The sequence below is a fragment of the Pogona vitticeps genome, chromosome 1 (assembly GCF_051106095.1).
Source record: "Pogona vitticeps strain Pit_001003342236 chromosome 1, PviZW2.1, whole genome shotgun sequence".
Taxonomy (NCBI): domain Eukaryota; kingdom Metazoa; phylum Chordata; class Lepidosauria; order Squamata; family Agamidae; genus Pogona; species Pogona vitticeps.
This window is the reverse complement of record NC_135783.1, coordinates 182746908-182769277: the sequence shown is the minus strand read 5'-3', so window position 1 is coordinate 182769277 and position 22370 is coordinate 182746908. Positions and strand designations below refer to the sequence as shown.

The following is a 22370-nucleotide window of genomic DNA, read 5'->3' as shown; positions in this document are numbered from 1 at the left end:
AGAATGTTTACTGAGAGCACTCAGGGCTGGGATGAACAGAGCTAATCTGTGCTTTTGTAATGCAGAAATACTTTGAATAAGTTTTACAACATTGTATGCTTATTCCCTGGAAATACATAGCAAATGTCCCTTTCTGGAGGACTGTCACTCAGTTACTTTCTTTAAAGCAAGACTGGCTTTTAGACTCCTTAAAAAAACAACTGCCTTTTAATTATTTAATTATTTCTTGGACCTTTCATTCCCATAAGTCAGGGGTGGGTAATTAATTTCTATATGGGGCCACATGAAAAATCTGAACTGTGTTTGGGGGCAGAACCAAGTTTACTTAAAAATAGGCCCCCATTAGATGGGTAGTAATAGGCCCCCAATTTGTGGGTGAGGCCCTGTGGTGAACAAACTACAAGGCTGACATAGTTAACTCCCTAAACTTTTTTAGGACTGGAGCAATGACTGGCGGGCTAGACAGGAGTGGCTCACGGGCCGTATGTGGCCTGCGAGCTGCACTTTGCCCAGGTCTGCCCTAAGCTATCCAGATACAATATCTCCCTTCCCAGTTCACAAAACTGCAACAGTGTACCTACTTTGAAAGTTCTTGTAGGGAAGCCTGTTCCATGCATGCTCAGTGTGGTGTCTGCCTTTGAAAGGTCTTTTCTGACGACCAATATTTCAGTGTCTACAGCCTCTAGATTCCTTCCAAATTAAAAAAAGTGTGTATGGCCAACCATTCTCTTTCAAGATAAGTATGTTTGTTTGTTTGTTTCAATTTATAAGAGCTATTTTAAATTTGGAAACATTTAGGATCACCTATTTCTGAACAAGGGTAAACAGTTTTCCATTTTAAAAATCATAATGCAAAACTTCTTTAGCCAAACTTTCTGTCATGAGTTCAGCCGAAGATCCGGAACCTGAGAGGTTAACTACAGCTGAGAAGAATGCTGAGCGATTAGAAGCACAGACAGCTGAATTGCCACCAGATTCTCCTCCCCCAGTAGCCAAGGTAAGGGCTAGACTTTGGCAAAGACTTGTGAGGCAAAGGTCAGAGGATCGCCTGAATGCTGCCCACAGAAACATTAGATCAGCTAGCCCTGAGTATTGACAGAATAAAGGCTTCCAGCAGTTCAATGACTGTTTTACTATATAAGCAGCTCCCAGATGACTGGGAAGCTTGTGGAAGCAACAAATCTCTGGCTTGCACCCATGTTCCTGACTACCTTGAACCTTTTTTTTTTATTTTATTATTTATTTATTTTATTTATATCCCGCCTATCTGGTCGGATCAGGACCACTCTAGGCGGCTAACAACATAAAATGGTACAATAAATATATATCTAAAACAATTTTTACATAACAAAATGTAAACAGGAAGGGAGAGCTATAGGAGAGGGGAAAAGGGGCATCAGGAATTATCTGATGGGAAGGCCTGCCGAAATATCCAAGTTTTTAATTGATTCTTAAAAATACCCAGCGAGAGAGCCATGCGAATCTCAGGAGGTAGGTTGTTCCAGAGGAGAGGAGCCACCGCTGAGAAGGCACGATTTCTTGTCTTTTCCTTCCGGGCCTCCCTCGGCGTTAGGCTCCTCAGCCTCACGTCCTGGCTTGCGCGAGTGACACGGGTAGATCTTGGTGGGAGTAGGCGTTCCGCCAAGTATCGAGGCCCTAAACCGTTTAGGGCTTTGTACGTAAGCATCAATACTTTGAAGTCGATGTGGAATCGGATGGGCAGCCAATGCAGTGCGGCCAGAGTGGGTGAGATATGTTGGTATTTTTCCCCTCCACTAAGTAATCTGGCCGCTGCATTCAACACCACCTGTAGTTTCCGCAGCAGCCTCAAAGGTAGTTCCACGTGGAGTGCTTTACAAACTTGAGATTACGAGTGCATGCACCAAGGTAGTGAGCACCCCGACATCAAGATAGGACCGCAGCTGGGCTATCCGCCTGAGGTGAAAAAAGGTGGCACGGACCACCGACGCCACCTGAGATTCCATAGTAAGCGCCGGGTCCAGATGGATCCCCAAGCTGCGGACCCCATCCTTGGCGGGCAGAGTCACCCCCCCAAAAGAGAGGGAGTTTCCCAAATCCCCAACTGTGGGGGCGCCCACCCTCAGTACCTCCATCTTGTCCGGGTTCAGCCTCAGCCCGTTCTCCTGCATCCATTTCAGTACGGCCTCCAGGCAGCACTGAAGGGACAGAACGGCATCTCCTGCAGTAGGTGGAAAGGAGATGTAGAGCTGAGTGTCGTCAGCATACTGATGACACAAGGCTCCACACCCCCTGATGACCCCACCCAGCGGCCTCATATAGATGTTAAACAGCATTGGGGAGATAATCGACCCCTGTGGAACCCCACAATTGAGACTCCATGGGGCCGAGACACTCTCCCCAAGCTGCACTCTCTGGGGGCGGTCCTCCAAGAAGAAATGGAGCCAGGCCAATGCCAGGCCACCTATTCCCAACTCGGAGAGCCTCCCCAGGAGGATACCGTGGTCAATGGTATCAAAGGCCACTGAGATGTCGAGGAGGACCAGCAGGGACACTTTCCCCCTGTCAGCCTCCCTCAATAGGTCATCATACAGGGCGACCAATGCCCTTTCTGTACCATGGCGCCCTGAAGCCCGACTGAAATGGATCCAGGGCATCTGTTGCATCCAGGAGCGCCTGAAGCTGATTGGCCACCACCCTCTCGACCATCTTGCTTAAGAAAGAAACATTGGCGACGGGCCTATAGTTGCCAATTTCGTCCGCCGCCAAACTAGGTTTCTTCTTAATGGGGCCTAATGAGTATGTCCTTCAGGCCTCAAGGAAAGACCCATTGATTATTACGGTGGCCCATTCTGTTGTTGAAGGCCTGGCTGCCTTGATTAGCCAGGCTGGGCAAGAGTCCAGGGAGGAGGTGGTGGCATGGCAGCGGTCAAGCGCCCTTGCCACAGTATCAGGCGTGACAGGCTGAAAGGAGTCAAAAATCACCGGGCAAGACGGAGCGCTGGACATCTCTGCTCGACTCACTGTATTCAAAAAAGGAAAGAGGTCCCGGCAGATGGCCTCCACTTTCGATTTTTTAAATGCTGCAAATTGGTCCGGTGAAAAACTAGGGGGAGGCGCATCACTCGGACCAATTCCGGATAGGTCGCGTACTATACGGAATAATTCCGCCTGCTGGTTGGACGCTTCGCTTATCCGGTTAGCAAGGTATGCGCGACTGGCAGCCTTTACCTTAGCCAGGTAAAGGTTAGTAGCGACCTTGACAGCTATCCAGTTAAAATCCGTCGGGTCCTTTCTCCATTTGCGCTCTAGCCGTCTCCTGACCCGCTTCAACGTCCTTGTTCTCTGGATCCCTGGCTTTGGACTCTGATCCTGGACTATGCTGTGTGATTTGGTTTTGGACCCTGACTTCGGATTATGGTTTGTGATTTGGCTTCGGCATTTTGATATCGGCTCTGCATTCTCTGAACTGTCTGACATTGGACTGGTTTATCGGACTTTGCTGTTTAAACCCCTGGGAACGTGACACTTTCCCAGATTTGGCACAGGCCATGAACAGATGCTGATCTGAAGCCCACTTTTATCGCTGTAATTTTTTGTTTGGAGTGCCCCCATTTTTAGAATTGCCTTGTAGAATGTTGATTTGCTGTGCTAGCACAAAATAATAGCTGCACTCTCTTGCAATGATAATAAAGTGTTGAATCTGCTTTGATTTGGATTCCTATATTGATCCAGGGGTTTGACTCAGTGGCCTTATAAGCCCCTTCCAACTCAGTTATTCTATGATTTTAAGGTGGGTGGGATTTACAAGAACAACACAGCATTCTAAAGAGTCTAGTAAATCCTAGGACCTTGCTTGACCGTGTTAGAAAAATAAGTTATGGATAATTCATTCCAGAAAAAGAAGTCACTTAAAGAAATAAAAGTTACTTCTAAAATGCAAAAGCATCTTAAAGTCAACTTTAAACTGCAGTAGTACAGTATTGTTTTCTTTACTGATGTGTTGTTTCCTCTGTCCACTTCAAGTGAAGCCCAGGTAAGCAGAAATCAATTTAGAAAAAGCTTGTGAATTCCAGTCTTTTGCAAAGATAGGAGGGTTCCATTTTTCCAGTTCTCGTAAATCAGTGGTCAGTGAACAGGGGTAAATTACCCCAGATGGGTAAAAATGAAAATCCTGGGGGTAATGAGCAGAGTGCTACCCCCACCCCACCCCCACTCCCACCCCCTGCAGCCGAACCTTAAACTGGAAGCCACCTCTCTCTGCTACTTTCTTTGGTTGTGGCACTTGTAAATCCGTTCTTTCAAAGATTGGAGATAAGGCTGCTTGATTGGTTACAGCTGTAGAACAGCCCCTGGCAGTCAATCCGGCTTGTGAATGACTGCTTCCGCTGGAGGTGACTGCAAGCAGGATGAGGGAAAGCTGCAATTAAGGAGGGAAAGAAGGTGCAAGAGATCGACGGGTGGCTTCATCAGCTTGTTTAAATGTATGTAGAAAATGGAGGGAGGGTGGGTAGGTGTATGTGTGTATGAGAGACAGAGAGAGAGAGAGTGACTCAAAACTATGAAAAAAGGAACAGAGGCAAGCAGGACGGAAGGCTTGAATTAAGGGGGGAAGAGTATAAATGTAATGTTTGTTTAATTGTAATGAGTTGGTTAAATGTAATGAGAGGAAATTGACATACTGAACTGAAGGAACTAATTGTTGAAAATTGAGGGAGGGAGGGTTCGTGTGTGTGTGTGTGTGTGTGTGAGAGAGAGAGAGAGACAGAGACAGACAGACAGAGACAGAGACAGAAAGACTTGACTCTTTCATAAAGCCATGAAAAAAGGAACCTTCTAAAATTTAATCTCCAGTGCATTTAGCTCTGCAGTTTCATCTTCTTATGATGATGCTGTAGGATAGTACCCTTTGTTTGGTTATTTTAGCTTGTAGTGAAAGTCCACACTTAATTTGCTTTACTTATCTTTCTGACAAGTCATGCTAGGTTTGTCATTGCTTTCCCCCCAAGAAGCAGGCATCTTTTAATTTTATGGTTACTGTCACCATCTGCAGTGATCATGGAGCCCAAGAAGGTAAAATCTGTCACTGCCTCCATATCTTCCCTTTCAATTTGCCAGGAGGTAGTGGGACCAGTGGCTGTGATCTTAGTTTTTTTTGATGTTGAGTTTCAGATTATTTTTTTGCGCTCTCCTCTTTCACCCTCATTAAGAGGTTCCTTAATTCCTCCTCACTTTCTGCCATGCTTTTGCGTAATCAATGAGGCAGAAGTAGATGTTTTTCTGGAGTTCTCTGGCTTTCTCCATAATCCAGCGCATGTTAGCAATTTGGTCTCTAGTTCCTCGGCCGCTTCGAAATCCAGCTTGTACTTGTGGGAGTTCTTGGTCCACATACTGCTGAAGCCTGCCTTGTAGGATTTTGAGCATAACCTTGCTAGCATGTGAAATGAATGCACTTGTACGGTAGTTGGAGCATTCTCTGGCACTGCCCTTCTTTGGAATTGGGATGTAGACTGATCTTTTCCAATCCTCTGCCACTGCTGAGTTTTCCATTGATGAGGATAAAAAAATAGCACACTGGTCCTTTGATGTTGGGCTGTGGCACCAGGGTGGGTGACATGACCTTTAGCCTGGTTTGTTCCTTTTTGCACACCACACACAGAATGATTAAAGTAGTAGGAACCCCCCCCCCCCCCGGCTGTCTCTAGCAAGCACGTTATCACTCTGGCAGCCATTGATGATGGTTGAATCCTCTGTGAGCTAGCAAAGATTTAACGCAACTTGCTAGGCACGTTGGACACCTTACTATCTATACCATCCCATGGCTGGTGTCTAATGTGTTCCAGCAAAAATAGTGCACATCTTTATTAAATTTGCTGCATCCTGCTAGTTCAGTACATAACCTGGCAGCTATTGATACTGATGATATATTCTGCTAGTTCAGTACACAGCCTGTGTAGATTCAATAAGATTTTGAAATCAAATAATGTCTGATTTCCTTCCTTTCAAATCAAGGGGGTAATGTCGCCATATATAAATTTTTTGGGGAGGGTTAAAGGTAAAAAAGTTCCCTGACCTCTGTCGTAAATGTTTTACATCTACTGTATGACTCAGATTCTTGCTGCAACCTGGAATGATTGTAAAATGGTACTCGGCCACCACAATTTAAATGGAACAATCATGTTTATTTCAGATAACTGATAAACTAATATAGCTTAATTCATTTTGAATTATATTTTCTGACTTCAAGTGTTTTAATGAATATCAAGATTTCCTGTAACATGTTGTACTCTTTTCACAATTTAGTGTAATGGGTAATCAATATGCTCTTGTTTTGAGTGAGGATGGGTGGGTTGATCTGTGGTCGACATATTATTGCTTTCAATCATAAACTATTTATTTGCTTTAGATTTTAGAAATTTATGTTCAAAATATACGTATGCTGACTTGCAGGGCAAAGGATATAAAATGATTTTGAAATAAAAGCAGGAAAATCCAAGGTTATATCCTTTGAGAAACAATTTCAAAATGATAGCACTGAAAAGGTCTTATCTCTAGCACTTGGCAGTCTAAAAGGCCTCAATACAATCTGCTAAGGTTCTATGGCTGATCTTGGGACCTAAGAAGATTTGTGTGGCAGCATGGGGTCCCCAGACAACCTTGTGTAAAATGGTCTTATAATTAATGATCAAAAACATATTTTCACATTTCAGAAATCAGCTCCTCAGGACTGATTGAAATGGAGAAAAGATACTAAACTGTGTAATACTGGATAATGTGACTTGTGCATATTCAAAGCAAAACAAACAAAGATCCCTTGCAGTGATTCTTAGGGGCATGTGCAGACAGTGGAGCATGCACATGCACGTTCCTGAGAATCAAGTTGGGGACTCTTTATTTTCCATCATGAAATGCACATGGATTATATTATATGCTTATGTTCTACAACAGGATTTTGGTCATTGAAAAAATAGTTCAGTCTTTTAATTAAAAACTTATATTAATTAAAAAAATATGTCTTTCTGTGATGGTACTGTAGTCACAGTTGCATCTCATAAACTATAGATTTGACAAACTCCCCTTGTATAAGCTTCCTTCATAATTTGGATTCATGATTATAAAATATAGGTTTTCATGTGACACTGAAGGATTTCTTTCCCTGCTGGGAACAGGAGACTGCAAATTTTAGTACTGACTGTAAAATACACTGTGATACTTATCATATTTATTTGGCAAGCTTCACTCATTTTCATGGGACATGCAAGAAAACATGGATAGGAGCCCTAGAAAAACCCTAATTATGGACTTAGGGCTTTTGAGCCAAGCATCTTTACACAGACATTTGAATTTGGCAAATTAGTCTTCAACCAAGAATAAGCACTAGTGCCAGAATCATATTGCCCTGTACTGTGTGTGCAATACACTGTTGTATGTTCAGTGGGGCTATTTATAACCTTATAGTTATTCAGTGCCTCCTTGCACAATCATAAGTTGCCACTGAAAACCATAAGAACAATTTCCCACTTGTGAAATAGCCAGCTGGAAATCACAGAACTGCACAGTGTTGACTAGCACTAAACAGGATACTGGTCTAGGAACCTGTAGGTTGATTTAAAGAATTAAGAAGACAATATTATGTTTCATTTTTCTTTTAATTTATAGCGTGTGATTGGGTTCTTCATATACCCCATTTTTTCCGTTTACAAGATGATCCAGAGTATAAGACGGCCCCCCCTTTTCTAACACCCAAATTAGAAAATTTGAGGGCAGCGTGCACGCGTGTCCCTTCGATCCTGACGCCCTTTCCCAGCTGCCTTTCCTGCTTTCTAAGCCCTGCGGAAGGAAATGGGTAATGCAGCCATGAAAGGGCAGCATGCGTGTGTTCCTTTGATCCTGATGCCCTTTCCCAGCTGCCTTTCCCGCTTTCTAAGCCCTGCGGAACTTAGGAAATGGGTAATGCAGCCATGAAAGGGCAGCGCACGTGCACCCCATTGATCCTGACGCCCTTTCATGGCTGCTTCAGGATCAAAGGGGTGCGAGTGTGCTGCCCTTTCACAGCTGCTTTACTCTGTAGCTTCGCAAAAGGCAGGGAAAGCGGCTGCCTACCCTGTATAAAACGACCCTCAATTTTTGGTCCAATTATTTAAGTAAAAAGTCTTGTCTTGTACATGGAAAAATACGGTATCTGGAGCAGTTCCTCTTTTTTGGCGGGAAATAACAAGGGAATCTCTTTTTGAACATCAGCTGTTTTATTGAACTTAACATCAGGTGAATCAACAATCACTTCTACCGGTTCTAATAAACTCATATCAGACAACTGTCCATATTGAGGGAACAAAAAATTTGTATTTGAATTGACATTAAGCTGTAGTAGTAGATTTTAGCTGATCAGATTAATGAAGTTTATTGAAATCTTTTGATTTCTTTAAATTTAAATGATTTCTCCAAATATATAGATATGGAATACGGATGTATTATATCTGGTTAATTTAATGGCATCCCCATTGAGAGAAAAGCAGCCTTTTTCATTGACCATATCAAATTAGGTTTAAGTAAAAGATAATGAATGGTATTAGAATTTATAATTTTGTATAATGGTGACCCTTTCCAGGTACAGAATACTCAGAAGTGGTTTACCATTCCCTTCTTCTGGGAGCAACCTGGAGCTGTGCAGATTGCCCAAGACTATACAGGCTGGGACTTCCAGGATGCACAGTGAGGACCCAACTTCTGGCCCTGCATCCAGATACCTAATTCACTGAGTTATCCAACAATGTGAACTGTTGAATGTGTGGGGCCAAATAATATTTAGGACGAACCCGTGTCATAATGGAGGATATGAAGTCCTGAGCCATTCCTAAAAAAGCTGCCTTAGCTTGGATGTTGAAGTCTCCCAGCACAACAAGCTATAGGGACTCCAGTGCCACCCTTGAGACCAGCTTGGCCAGCTCAGGAAAGAAGGCTGATGTGCAGCAGGGTGGAGGTGCATGAACCGAATCCTTATTCTGTCCCACTTTCTCACTTTCAGATACAAATCCAGTAAACTGGGCAATATGATATGTACCTGGTGGGAGGTAAACCCACTCTAGCCTACTACATGCTGCTTCCCGAAGTTTTGCCGGTTGTCCAGAGATAACTTTGGTGGACAGAGCTGAGTGAGATTCAGCACCCCCTTCACTTCATCCCAGCAGTTCTCTATAATCCAAATGAGGCATGTTCATTTAGGATCAAGTTCTGGATGGCATAGCTTTAGAATGCTTGTATGTTAACTTTCACCTTCCTGAAACCCTCTCCTGTTGCCTGTGTAGAAATGCAAAAATAGGAGAGCTGTCCATCAAGTACCTCCCAGGCTGTAGAACATGACAATGTTGCTTTGTTCGGATTGGTGAGTTAACTGTTTTGCTGGCCTTGAGTATAGTGTCTGTCTTTGGAGAAGTACCATCATTTGTAAGCTTACTAGCTTGATTTTTGTTTCTGAAAAAGTATTAGACCAAATAACAGCAATAATGATTGAAATACTTCAAATGCTCAATTTGGAGTCAGCTTGTAAAAGAGATACAGAAGTTAGCAATCAGTAGCTTTATAAAGAGAACATGGCTCATCAGTCTGTTTTCCCTTTGTTATAATGTTATAATGTTTTGCTAAAATTAAGGCCAGATACAAAATTTGAGAATTACGCTCGCCGTTAGGCGCGCGGTCCTGGGACATGCTCTTTTACAGCAGGAAGTCCCACCCCTAGGCCCCACCCCCAGGCCATGTGGTCAGGAGACAAAAGGAAAGCCCAGGAAAAAAAACTCAGCATGGCATCCATGCAAACAGACCTGGCCTTCGCCCTCAGCCCAGCTTCCTAGGGAAAAGAGTCCAGGGTCCTGGGACATGCTCTTTTACAGCAGGAAGTCCCACCCCTAGGCCCCACCCCCAGGCCATGTGGTCAGGAGACAAAAGGAAAGCCCAGGAAAAAAAACTCAGCATGGCATCCATGCAAACAGACCTGGCCTTCGCCCTCAGCCCAGCTTCCTAGGGAAAAGAGTCCAGGGTCCTGGGACATGCTCTTTTACAGCAGGAAGTCCCACCCCTAGGCCCCACCCCCAGGCCATGTGGTCAGGAGACAAAAGGAAAGCCCAGGAAAAAAAAAACTCAGCATGGCATCCATGCAAACAGACCTGGCCTTCGCCCTCAGCCCAGCTTCCTAGGGAAAAGAGTCCAGGGTCCTGGGACATGCTCTTTTACAGCAGGAAGTCCCACCCCTAGGCCCCACCCCCAGGCCATGTGGTCAGGAGACAAAAGGAAAGCCCAGGAAAAAAAAACTCAGCATGGCATCCATGCAAACAGACCTGGCCTTTGTCCTCAGCCCAGCTTCCTAGGGGATGTTATTGACACCAAAAAGGCTGTTTTGAAGGATAAAAGCCAATTAGATTTGCATAAGCCGGGGAGTTAGGAAAGTTTTAAGGATCAGATCATGCTTTTGCACTATTAAAGAGCAGGCCGGGTAGGTGGGGCTCGTCAGCCATGGAAGGCAGCCCATCTGGGAGAAGGAAAACTCCGATTTCAAACCTCCACTACCTTGTGGCTATATCCACCAATGGAAAAGGCTTCAGGAGATAACCTCGAGGCAAAATCCGGAGCTGGAGTCCCGAAGGCAGCTCGTGTCGTTCTGCCAACTCCTGCGACGTTGCTGGAACCAGTCGTATTGGCTCTTGCCTTTCCATTGGACCATTTCAGCAATGTGGAGAGGGGGGATCTGCTGCTTGGGTAACAGCCTATCCTCCATATTACCTTACCCGGGCTTCATGCTCTGGAGAGGACACTCCTCGATTCAGAGCATGTTACCATAGTCTCTCGAGACTGAAGGATGCCTATGATTTGCTAAAATACAGAAGTGGAATCAGCTTATTAGTATTCACCAAGTCATTTGACCAGAAACTACTTGCCATTTTACACTTTCCTCTGAATTTGTTCAGATTAGAAGGAACTGGTGTAAATTACTAGAGCTAGGTATGAAATTATATCTAGAAGGCAGTGATAATTTAATTTGAGATTGGAAAACTGTAATTAGTGGTATTTTAAAACTCAATATTGGTTTAGTATATACATAATCAAGTACTTAGTTAATAATTTTCTGTGTCAGGAGCTTCCAAATGATTTGTGGATTGTTCAAAACTGCATCCTCTAAGTAGCTTTTATCAGTTCAGTAAGCAGGGTTTACTGCTTAGAAAGGGGCAGAGGTGTAGCTAGGAAGTGATGCACAAATTATATTCGCTGGTTTTACTGGTAATCACCCAATGACTAGTCAAGGCTCAGGCTTTTCTGAAAGGGGATCATTTTCCCTTCTGGAGTGGTAAAAGAAAGGAATGGTATTTCTCAAAAAGAAAAGTGAGTTTCTACATTATGGTTTGCCATAGACTCAGAAATGCAAAAGAAATGTTTAACCTGGTGATCAAGTGGGATGGTAAAACTGGACAACTAGTGGTGGGAGGGAGTGGCACACAGTGACTACCTGTAGTGATTAGATAAAAGAGTATTGTAGGATTTATTGGAAATTGATCTATCGAAGTTTCCAGATTGGACTGTGAAGGAAATGTTACAAATTTTGAAAAGCTGTTGTTCCACAAAGTCTTACGCCATTCAGCACAATGGTTTATAGAGAATAGGCTGACAGATGAAAACACATCTGAATGAACTGGCAAGCAAAGACTAGTGTAAATATTCAGTGCCAGAAACAAAGATTGTTTGCAGAAGAGTAAAAAGACCTGCATGAATCCACACAGATGCTTTTCTTATTTATTGTTGTGCTGTTATGTAGGAGAAACTAAGCATAAATCAAGAGTGTGAACTTTTGACCAAGGGACAAATCCTATTTTAGTTTGTATTAACGGAAATGTTGTTTCCAAGATTCAGGAAGTAAGGGCGATGCTGTGTTTCACTGTAGTAAGGAACTAAGCTTGTGTTCACTTTTGGTCACAGGAATTCAAGAAAGTTGTCTATCTTATTAGAAATTAGCTATTAAAATTATGAATTTTTAAAAACTGATAATGAGAAAATGCTGAAAGAACTAAGCATATTTGCTACCATATTGCCATTTTTAATTTATAATCCTAAAGGATAAAATGTTCTAGTTTTGCCCAGCCATTTTTCAGCTGCTGTTCTGTCAGAACCATAGATTCTTTCCTCCATAGAAGACACTCTAAAGCAGATTTGGGGGTTGGTTGGAGGCAGGAAGTGCTTTTGTGAAAGAACTCCGTATTTGGCTTGATTCATCTATAGATACAGCCACAATTTTCAAGCAGCAGTCTTGGCATGGTGGTGACTGAAGAATGTATGACTGCTGCTAGTGAAATTGTTTCTAGGATGCCTAGCAGTTTCCATGAAGAAGCAAAGTCATGTTTTGGGCTCTCCATGCTGTGTTGTTCCCAAGGATGATCAGAACATTTCTGAGTGAGACGTCTAAAAACTGACCAAATAATATAAAGTTAACTGGAAAAGCACTTACATTGAGGTGTTGTTTTTTCTTCTTATCTGTATAATCTTAGAAAAGATGAAGGCACAAAAACACTTGCACTAATAGGCTTACATTTACTTTTTCCTCCCCTTAATTACAGCAGTATAGAATAAAACTGAATTGTCCCATGTCACTAAAGATAAAAAACATCCCCTCTTTATTTCTTTGGCAGTCCCGTGCCTCGAATCAGAAAATACAAGACAGCTGCACATTCCAGGCACAAAGCATCTGTTCTTGAGAATAAAATTATGTACACTCAACTAACAATTGTTGTTCAAACCAACACATGCAAACTCTTTTGTCTTCAAGAATGCCTGAAGTGAAGGGTGATGATGGGGGAAGTCACACTAGTAATCAAGAGAATTTCTGAGTGCTGCCTAGTACAGTGTACCTGTACTTCAACAAGACAGTATATTACTTTTGTATAATGGTTTAAGTACATGTACAATACTGTATTGGGATTATGGCCAGTGTCCCATTGCATAGCTCTTGCCTGTGCAACAGAAGTAATGTTGCTGACCATGGCAGATTGCTTCTACTGAAAGAGTTCCTTTTATTATTTTGGGGTGCAGATGGCTTTGTTTCATTGTGTGTGACTGTGCATGTCCTGAAATTGAAAAGGTATGGAACAGGATATTGAGCTATATGACAAAAATAGTTTACATATTTATTACAGGCTGTTCTTCTTTACAGGAAACTTTACTGAATGAATCTTCTGCTTTATAAACTTGATAGTTGCTGTGTCATTAAGATAAAGAGAGGTGGCACTAATAAACTGAGGGGTTTTAGACATGTGTGCCCTGAAGTGCTGCTTTCAGAGACTACAATACTGTATGTTGTAACAGTCCTGCTATTACACTACCACGGTATAATCAAATTGGGCTTGTAACACTCTTCTGCTATATACTGGAAAATCCAAGTATAATTGATTTAGATACAACAGATGTAGACAGGTTTGGTCTAATCATTTCTGTTATCTATTGGACAGTGTCCATGAGTAGTGTGAGAATCTTCTTTGCAGTGGCCTGGAACAATTTGATAGGAATTTTATTGTTCTTTTTACACTAGCAAATTTGTTTCATTATGAATTTTCGTGGACTAATATTCATTTCTTCACAAAATTAATGAAGCCTCACACTGCAGTAAATTACAGGGGCACTTCTCTGAAACTAGCTCTTTTTAATTACCTTGTCCCCACTTGATTCTTTTAAATAAGTGAACTGCATTTTGTTCAACTGCATCAAGTCAAGCAGTGCTTAAAGAAACCATTGTTTGATAAGATATCTGAATTCAGAAACTATGGCTAGCATATTGTTAACGATTAAAAGTAGAATCAGAAACCTTGTTTTTTACTAATGATACATATAAAGCTTTTTTTCTCCATTACATTTCTAAAGCTATAGCAACAGAAGCAGGATTAGGTCCTGTGCCATTATGTGCACCATATAATTTTTCTTATTACTGTATTAAAATATTTCTTAATGTCCCTTTCATTGAAAGTGTGAATAAAATTACTTCCACAAACCTGATAAGTATATGAATTTAGTATAATAATCTGGTCAGTTCAGTGCATTCCAATGGGGGGGAAAATTCACCAAAAATTAACGAAGACTCAGAACAAAGCCAAATTAAGTTTGCAAAGGTTTTACAAGGTGCACTAACGATTCCAAGCATTTTAAACAGTTTTTGAACATTTTAAGACACTTTAAAAATAGCGAAAACAGACCTGTCAAAACCATTGAAATGCATTGAAACCTATTCAGTGCATTCCGATGGGGGAACTGCATTTCACATAGCGATGTTTCCTATGGCGATTTTCACTTAAGGACAGTAATCCGTTCCCATTGGAACGGATTATCCAGTTTTCAGTGTATTCCTATGGGAAATGGTGTTTCGCTTAGTGATGTTTTCCCATAGCAATGTTTTTTTTTAACCAATTAACATTGTTAAGCGAGGCACCAGATGGAAGTAACCTTGAATTTGACGTAGTGTCTTGGTTGGAATTCAGTTATATAATTTTTAGGGGTAAAATACTTGTATTGGTTACAAGTGGTCCTGCTCAGTTGTCCAGTCTATTATTCCAGCTGGACAATGATGATGAAGATGATGATTATTAGACAGACATCTAAATTGTGCTCATCTAGAGGAAGGCTGCCCTGGAAAGCCTCATGGCTTAGGATAGGTGAAGCTTGGATTTAATTTCTTATTGGAAAATGATGCTGTTCCCAACAAGTACTGGGAACAGCTTTCTTTTCCCGCAGGAAAGGAGGCCCAAGATTGCCTGTACTGGACCATGAGACCCTCCAACCCAGCCATACTCCAGTTGAGCACAATTTAGGTGTTTGTCTGAAAGTTATAACTCCCAGAATGGAGAATCCCAAAATTTGGAATTCTGAAAGAAAAAAGAGAAAAGAAAATGTACAGTACATGCCTAACAGTTGCTTGTGAATTAATCACTCTAGTGAGTTGCTGTTTTATTCTACATTAGCTACCTTTTAACAAAACACTGCTTTCAGTGAACAGCCAACTATGAATTTTTGTAATACTTCAAAAAAGTTTTTTGCTTTGACAGATACAACCATTTCAAATTCTATGTACTATTGTATGAATTTCCAGCAGTTCTTTTATTTGGAAGAATTTTTTTTTCTATTTCAATCATTATGTAGGGTTCTTATAATGAGTAGTGGCCTAATTTGTGGGATATATCAAAAAGAAAAATGGATAGAAATTCCTTTGAATTTCAAGGATCTTAAAGATATTTTGATCTTCTAAAATTCTGGCTCAAGGGAAATGTAAGCTCACTGGGAAGGCTAATTAGGATGATGATCTAAGATTTATCAATAATGTGCCCTGGGACTGCATGTATTTTTGTTAATCCAGGTTCCTTTAGTGAATTTTTAAAGCATCCTCATTCATGAATACTATTTTTAAAAACCCACCAAAGTGTGAAGTGTTGCTACAGGCCACTGTAAATGCTTTATCTCAGCAGTATTGGCCAATGTCAGTTTGTAGCTAATGGCTCTGCAGAGTGATCTTTTGGTTAAATCTAGTGTGTTTAGGTGATCCCTGGCAAGGTGGTTGAAGGAAGAGGTTATATCTCAGAATACCATGCTTGAAGTGTTACCGCACTGATTTCTCTTAGCAATATTGGTCAATATCACTTTGTTGCTAATGATTCTGCAGAGATGTCTTTTTGGTTAAGTGTAATATAAGTATGACATGGTGGTGTTCACTAGCATCGTGCTAAAGGAAGAGAGGCTAAGCCTGTACAGAGTATCTCTGTTCATGAAAAGAGAGTAGAAATGGCTGAAGAAAGTACTGTATTCTGATGTGCACACAAATTGATTGTGCTTACGTCTAACAGAAGACCACAACAGAGAGTTCTGTCTCCCTTTCAAAGTCCCGAATCAAAAACCCCACCCCTCTCAAAAAGTCTGTACGTCAAGCCGTCTGTAAGTCAAGGGTCCACTGTACTTAGTTATATCTTGACATAACCGTACATGTGGAATGAGAATTTTATATTTTCTTTTACAGCAGCCCAGAGTGAAGAGATAACGTGTGCTTTCAGGGACTTATACCAAAATGATCATGGGATTAGTGAAAGTCGAATATCTCAAGAGAATGGCACAGTACTATGCATGAAAGGCAATACCTGCTATGGTCTGTGGGAGAAAATGCGAGAAGGAGACATCCATCTTGTGAAACAAGGTAACTTGCCTAAAGGCTGCCTGAATGCAGAGATGAATTTGCTCAGTTGTGTTACTTCTCCTCTACTGTTTCCATATACGCATGCACTTTTCTTGCCAGTTCAGAACTCTGTTTGGATCTGTTAGAACCAGCTGCAGTTAGTAAATTATTTCTAACTAGTGTTGTCAATTGTAGTTTAACACTACCTCTGGTTGGAACTACCATGGGCTGCTTTACAACTGAGTATTGTCAAGTGTAATGCATGCTTATTCTCAACTAAGCAAACAGGAAACATTGAATTCATTCCAAATCAGTATGTAAAAGCATAATTTAAGGAAGCTTTGAATGTAAGAACACATTTTTTATATATTGGAATATATTTGGAATATGTTAAACTTAAGAGAACAGCTAAGTAGTAGATAAAATTGCAGAAGTTGCCAAAAAGCAAAACAAAACATTCATACTGTCTATTGGAAATAGCAGTTGGTAACAGTGATGAAAACATGAGCATAGGGCATGTGTGTATTACCTGTGGCCCATGACCTACATTTCAGCCATGAGTTGCACTGCATTAGCCTACTTTTAGTATGAGAAGTCTGGGTACTGAAAATACTGGGATATTTATTAGAAGGAAAAAGCGAAGTCAAGAAGTGTACCCCGTAAAGATAGCAACTGATGTATACACAAATATAGCTACATATGGAAAAACAATTGCCTGAGAAAAATCTAGCAAACAAAATCAGTAGTAATATTTATTATTGCTTAGTTCTTTGTTTAGCACCACTTAGAACTTCCACTAGTTACAGTTTGCATAGTGCCAGCTGCATAACAGTATAGCTGAAAGTAGCAGAGGAAAACCTTTTTTGATATAAAGTCTGAATTCCATTTTAAAAGTGGAATTCCGGTTTACATGAGAGCTGTGTTCCAGCACTGAGCAAGTCTATGGGAACAGGATGGGGCCAAAGCAAAGTTAATGAAATCAAATGTTACTCTTGCAAAATTGAACTGACCATTCAAAGATGCATGTGTATAGTGGGGTGGGCTGTAGTGCACTTCCTTCCTAGGCTGCAAATCAAAACCAGATTCCAAGTAATAGCAAAAGAGGCTGGGAACCTAGATAGGCCACATCCAGTCCTGAATCTGGAGCTTTTCTATTTGTAGCCTACGAAGTGAGGGGAAAAAAACAAGAAGATAGTAAAAAAAAAGTAAAGTAGTAACTAATTGTTCCAAAAGTGGGTGGGTTTCTTGAAGAATTAGGAGAACGTTGAGGAAGGTTGATCCAGGAAAATCCTATTGCACAGTTGAGAGAATGCCTCATAACAAAACTGCCCCTCTATCGTTAGCTGTGGTAAGTGCAGTTTAACTTATACATGCATACCTCAGCAATAGAATTCTGGCCAGTGTATTTAAAAGGAAATTTAGATCGTAGCATTTTTCATATGGGAGGAATTCAAGAGACTTGCAGTTACAAAAGGAAAACTACTGCTTGTAGTCCAATAGACATGTCACTTAAGGAAGGGGTCCAAAGCAGAATATCCCAGTCCAATCTTAAAATGCAGAACAGATTGTGTGAGGAGAAGATATCTGATGACAGTATCAAGATGTGGAAGAAAACAAGTATTTGTTATGCGAACTGACTATCATAGACATGCATGACACTGTTTTAATGCCATTTCATATGCTACTTTTTTAAAAGGATGTTGGTCCCATATTGGAGATCCTCAGGAGTGTCACTCTGAGGAGTGCATAGTAACATCCACCCCTTTGTCAATTCAAAATGGGACGTATCGTTTCTGTTGCTGTAGTACCAACATGTGCAACGTCAACTTCACAGAGGACTTTCCACCTCCAGATCCTACTGAGCCAACACCTTTCAGTGAGTAGGAATTCCTCAAGTCATCTGATATTCTTTGCTTGAGAATAATTTCAGAGTAAGAAAGTATTTGCTGTGGATATTGACATGAAATGCATTCTATTTTGAATGAAATATTAAAATGCTATGTTTTCAAGTTATTGTATTCATATTATTATGTGCTGTCACATTGGTCACTAATTATGATTACCGTCCCAGATTTAACGGGTGTGACGTACACCCTGTGTCCTTTGTTTATTTTGCCTTAAACACAAGTCTACCCTCTGGATGTGTTTCCTCACTTCACACTGCCACCAGCTATTATTCCCTCAGTACCAAATAGATAGCTCTTAGACACATGCTGCCAATACAACAGCTTTATTGGTATTATAAATATTATGCAAATCACAGGAGAAAATCACAGATGTTTATGATCTTTCATTAAATATCATTTGATTTCACGTTGGTTTCTTTGTTTTACACTATTCATTAACTATCTAGTTCTTCTTTCCAATCTCTGTCTAAACTTTCTCAAATCAATCTCCTGACTCTCTTCAATTCCCTATCTCCAAAACCACTTTTTTCCAACTCCCCTCTCTAACTGACTGTCTTTTAGGTTCCGCCCCTCCTGTCCTCTCATAGGCTCCCGCCCTTGAGCTTCCCATGATGCACAGGTGTGACGTGGGGGTTCCGCCACAGTCACTAATTATGATTACCCTCCCAGATTTTTTAGTTATTTAGAAATAGTTTACCAGTAGATTCTTCTGGTAGTGTGCTGGGACTATGCATTTTGCTCAAGCTTGTGCAGATGGAAGAGCATATACAAGCTTACCTCGGTTTACAAAAGTAATACGTCTTCCAGGATGTTACGTAATGTGGAAATTTCGTAAACTGATACACGGATTGAGCTAGGAATGGGGGCCATGTTAGAAACCTCCAGGCACAATGTGTCCTGGGGAAACCCTTTCACAGAGTGGGGAAAAAAATAAGGGAAAGAAAGCCTAAACTGGGGCATTATTTTTTATGGATTTCGGTTCGTAAACTGAAAGTTATATAAACTGAGGCTTTCGTAAACCGAGGTACCGCTGTACCTCCATCAGCCACATGCTCAGGTTGATCCTAGCTGTCATCTCTCATGGGAGGCACAGTGTGAATTCAAACTCAAAACCCTTGGAACCACTGAGCTAAAAAGAATACAGAATCACTTTTTGATCCAGTATAATTTGTATCATTGCAATAATAATATTTTCCCATAGTCATATAAGACTAATACTTCAAATGCAGACTTTTATATGAATTATAGTCACAGCTGCAAAGCATTGCAGTTTATACATTAAAGTTGTATTGTGAATGTTAAAAAGTTATTTTTTTTCCTATTTGTGATTGTCTATAGTTGTACTGTCTTTTATTCTAGCCCATATTTCATAAATGCTTTGGCCAGGTTGACACAAAATATCTGTTATAAAACCAGGTGTTTGGCAACTAGAACCTACTGTGGATGAAGATTACTGCCAGATCTTATTACCCTCTTTTTTAGGGGAAAAAAGTACAATAATTCTCTAGCCATCTTGAGTGGTCAAATGAAGCTAATTTAGGTAATCTGTACTCATATCAGCGGGTTGATTCCCCACATTCCCCCTAAAGAAGGTTTCAAACTGGACCATTGTAAGTTAACATTTAAGGCAGCTACACAAGAACTGTAAGCAAAGTGGAAGGTTGTAAATCATGGGGAAATTCTGAAGGGAAAGTATCAGCATACCTTGTTTATACTGCACAGATGATGATTTTGCTTGAAAGAATTTGCTACCTAAAATATTTGGAGCTACTCATGTTTCTGTGGTTTTTTTGACTACCGTCACTGATTAACTGCAAAATGCAGTGACATCATAGAACACATTCCTGAGATTAGTGCAAGTACAATGTTTGAGAATGTGTATTTGACACATGATGCCATCTTCAAAATGTATTCATACATCACTAAAATCCAATACAGAGCTAAAAGAACTCCACGCCAAGTAAATTTGTGAATAATATGGGCCATCAGCAGCAGTTAACACTATTGTATTTCTTGTGCAGAACACAAATGTTCATCAAAGGACCATCCAATGTAGTTTAAGTTTCAAGCTTGCAGTAGACATGTGATTTATCCACTGATGTAAGGGCAAAACTTACAATTGACTTAGCCCAGAGTTTCAGCCATCAGGCATGGGACTTTTCAAAGAATCATAGAATAATGAAGTTGTAAGGGGGCCTGTAAGGGCATTGAGACCAATTCCCTGCTTGGTGCTGGCATACAAATCAAAGGATATTTGCCAGGTCATTGTCCAGTTTCTAATGAATGCTTCCAGTGTTGGAGCACTCACCACCTCTCTTGGTAATTGGTTCCATTGTCATACTGCTCTACCAGTTAGGAAATTTTTCCTGATATTCAATCAAAATCTAGCTTCCTGTAACTTGAGCCCATTGTTGCATGTCCTGCACTCTGATATGATTGAGAACAGATCCTGCCTCACCTCTGTATGACAGCCTTTCAAGTACAGTATTTGAAAAGTGTTATCATTCTCCCCTCAGTCTCCTTTCCTCAAGGCTAAGCATGCCCAGTTATTTCAGTCTTTCCTCATAGGGTTTCCAGTCCCCTGATCATCCTTGTTTCCCTCCTCTGAACTTGTTCCAGTTTGTCAGTATCCTTCTTGAAGTACAGTGTCCAGAACTGGATACAGTACTCAAGATGAGGCCTAACCAGTGCTGAATAGAAGAGAACAAATACCTTGTGTAATTTGGAGACTATACTTCTGTTAAAGCAGCCTAAAATAGCATTTGCCTTTTTTGTAGCTGCATCACATTGTTGGCTTATAATCAGTTTATAAAGCAATCACTGTTGGCTTATAATCAACTCTAGGATTCTTCTCGCTCATAGTATTGCTGAGCCAGGTATCCCTCATCTTGTAACTGTGTATTTGGTTTCTTTTTCCTACGTGCAGTACTTTGCACTTATCTTTTGGACTACAATGTGCAAAAGTCTGCAGGAATTCCTTAAGGAAGAATTCTGTTGGCTTTAGCAAAAATAAAAATAAAAACTCTTCTCAAGTGTTTTTAATTATAGTAATTAAACTTTAATCACTTACAGCCGAGAAATGAAGACTTCAGATGTAATGAGTCCTCATGAAGATGGAGGAAGTATCTGGGAGGGGCTAAGCTTTTTGGGAGTTGCAGGACATTAGATGTCTGATTTTCTCCCTACCCATTATGCTTCATACAGTCAGGAAACTGATAGAAATCAGATATGGTCTTTATTCTGTTAAGGTTCCCTGTTACTGCTTCAGTTCATTATTTTCATTATAATTGATGGTGGAAGAAATTGTCACTAAAAAATGTAGAAACTAGTATTATGGGATTATTGGAACTTCACTTGAAAACAACTAAATCAATATTATTGTGAATATCTGGTGGAAACTGAAAGTTGACCAAAACATGCACTTTGGAGTTAATGTCAATAAGAGAATTACGATATGTTTCTCTTGCACATTGATCCAGAATGCATTAGTGTTTGAGGGGATTAAGTAGTCAGATATGCTTCCTGCCATTGTCAGCCATAATCTTTAATATGTAACAGTTGTGTGCTGAAAATTTACATCCAGTGTACCTAAAGATCTGTGTACTCCTAATTAGAGGAGAATTATTTATTTATTTATTTATTTATTTATTTATTTATTTATTTATTTATTTGTTCGATTTATATCCCGCCCATCTGGTATATTCTACCACTCTGAGCAGCTATTATTATGTAGATAATCTACAATTATGTAGATTGCTGTTGAATATTTTGCTTCTCTTTTATAATTTTAATTACATTTTCCACAGGTGTATCAAGTACATAGAGTACAATTATTATTCATTTCATAATTTTGTCCATAAAATCGTATTAATTAATTTGTTTGTGAAATTGCCTCTAAGGAGAAATATAGTTGTACCAGAACATTTGATACCATTTCCAACCTAAAGCATTAGAAACTGATTATAATAATTGCATGAGAAATTGTGTCTTAGATAAGACAAGCAAGAAACAGAAACAAAACATAGGCCTAAATCCTCTTGACTAGTTATGCTGGTGTAACACAAATGGCATAACTTTTGGAGACAAATTGTCTTAAGAAATCTCTGTGGGTACTGAGGTATGTGACTCAGAGTAAAACTGATAATTTCTATGGCAATTTATTTACTTGGGTCCTCCAAAAGTTACGTTGTGCGTGAAGCTAGCTATGCAAGAGGATTTTAACATTTTTTCCATCATTTGGCAATGAAAATGAAGGATGATAAATGTTGCTTAAATTTAACTGCTGTATGCACAGAAAAGTA

The 22370-nt window shown here is 40.4% G+C and overlaps 1 protein-coding gene across 1 annotated transcript in view; it reads left to right on the top strand.

Moving 5' to 3' along the window:
• Positions 1-22370, top strand: part of BMPR2 (bone morphogenetic protein receptor type 2) — a 134146-nt gene that overhangs the window by 45451 nt on the left and 66325 nt on the right. The window contains exons 2-3 of the mRNA XM_020810353.3: positions 16010-16183; positions 17859-18038. Coding sequence (XP_020666012.2) covers positions 16010-16183; positions 17859-18038 — 354 coding nt within the window. The remainder of the gene's footprint in view (positions 1-16009; positions 16184-17858; positions 18039-22370) is intronic.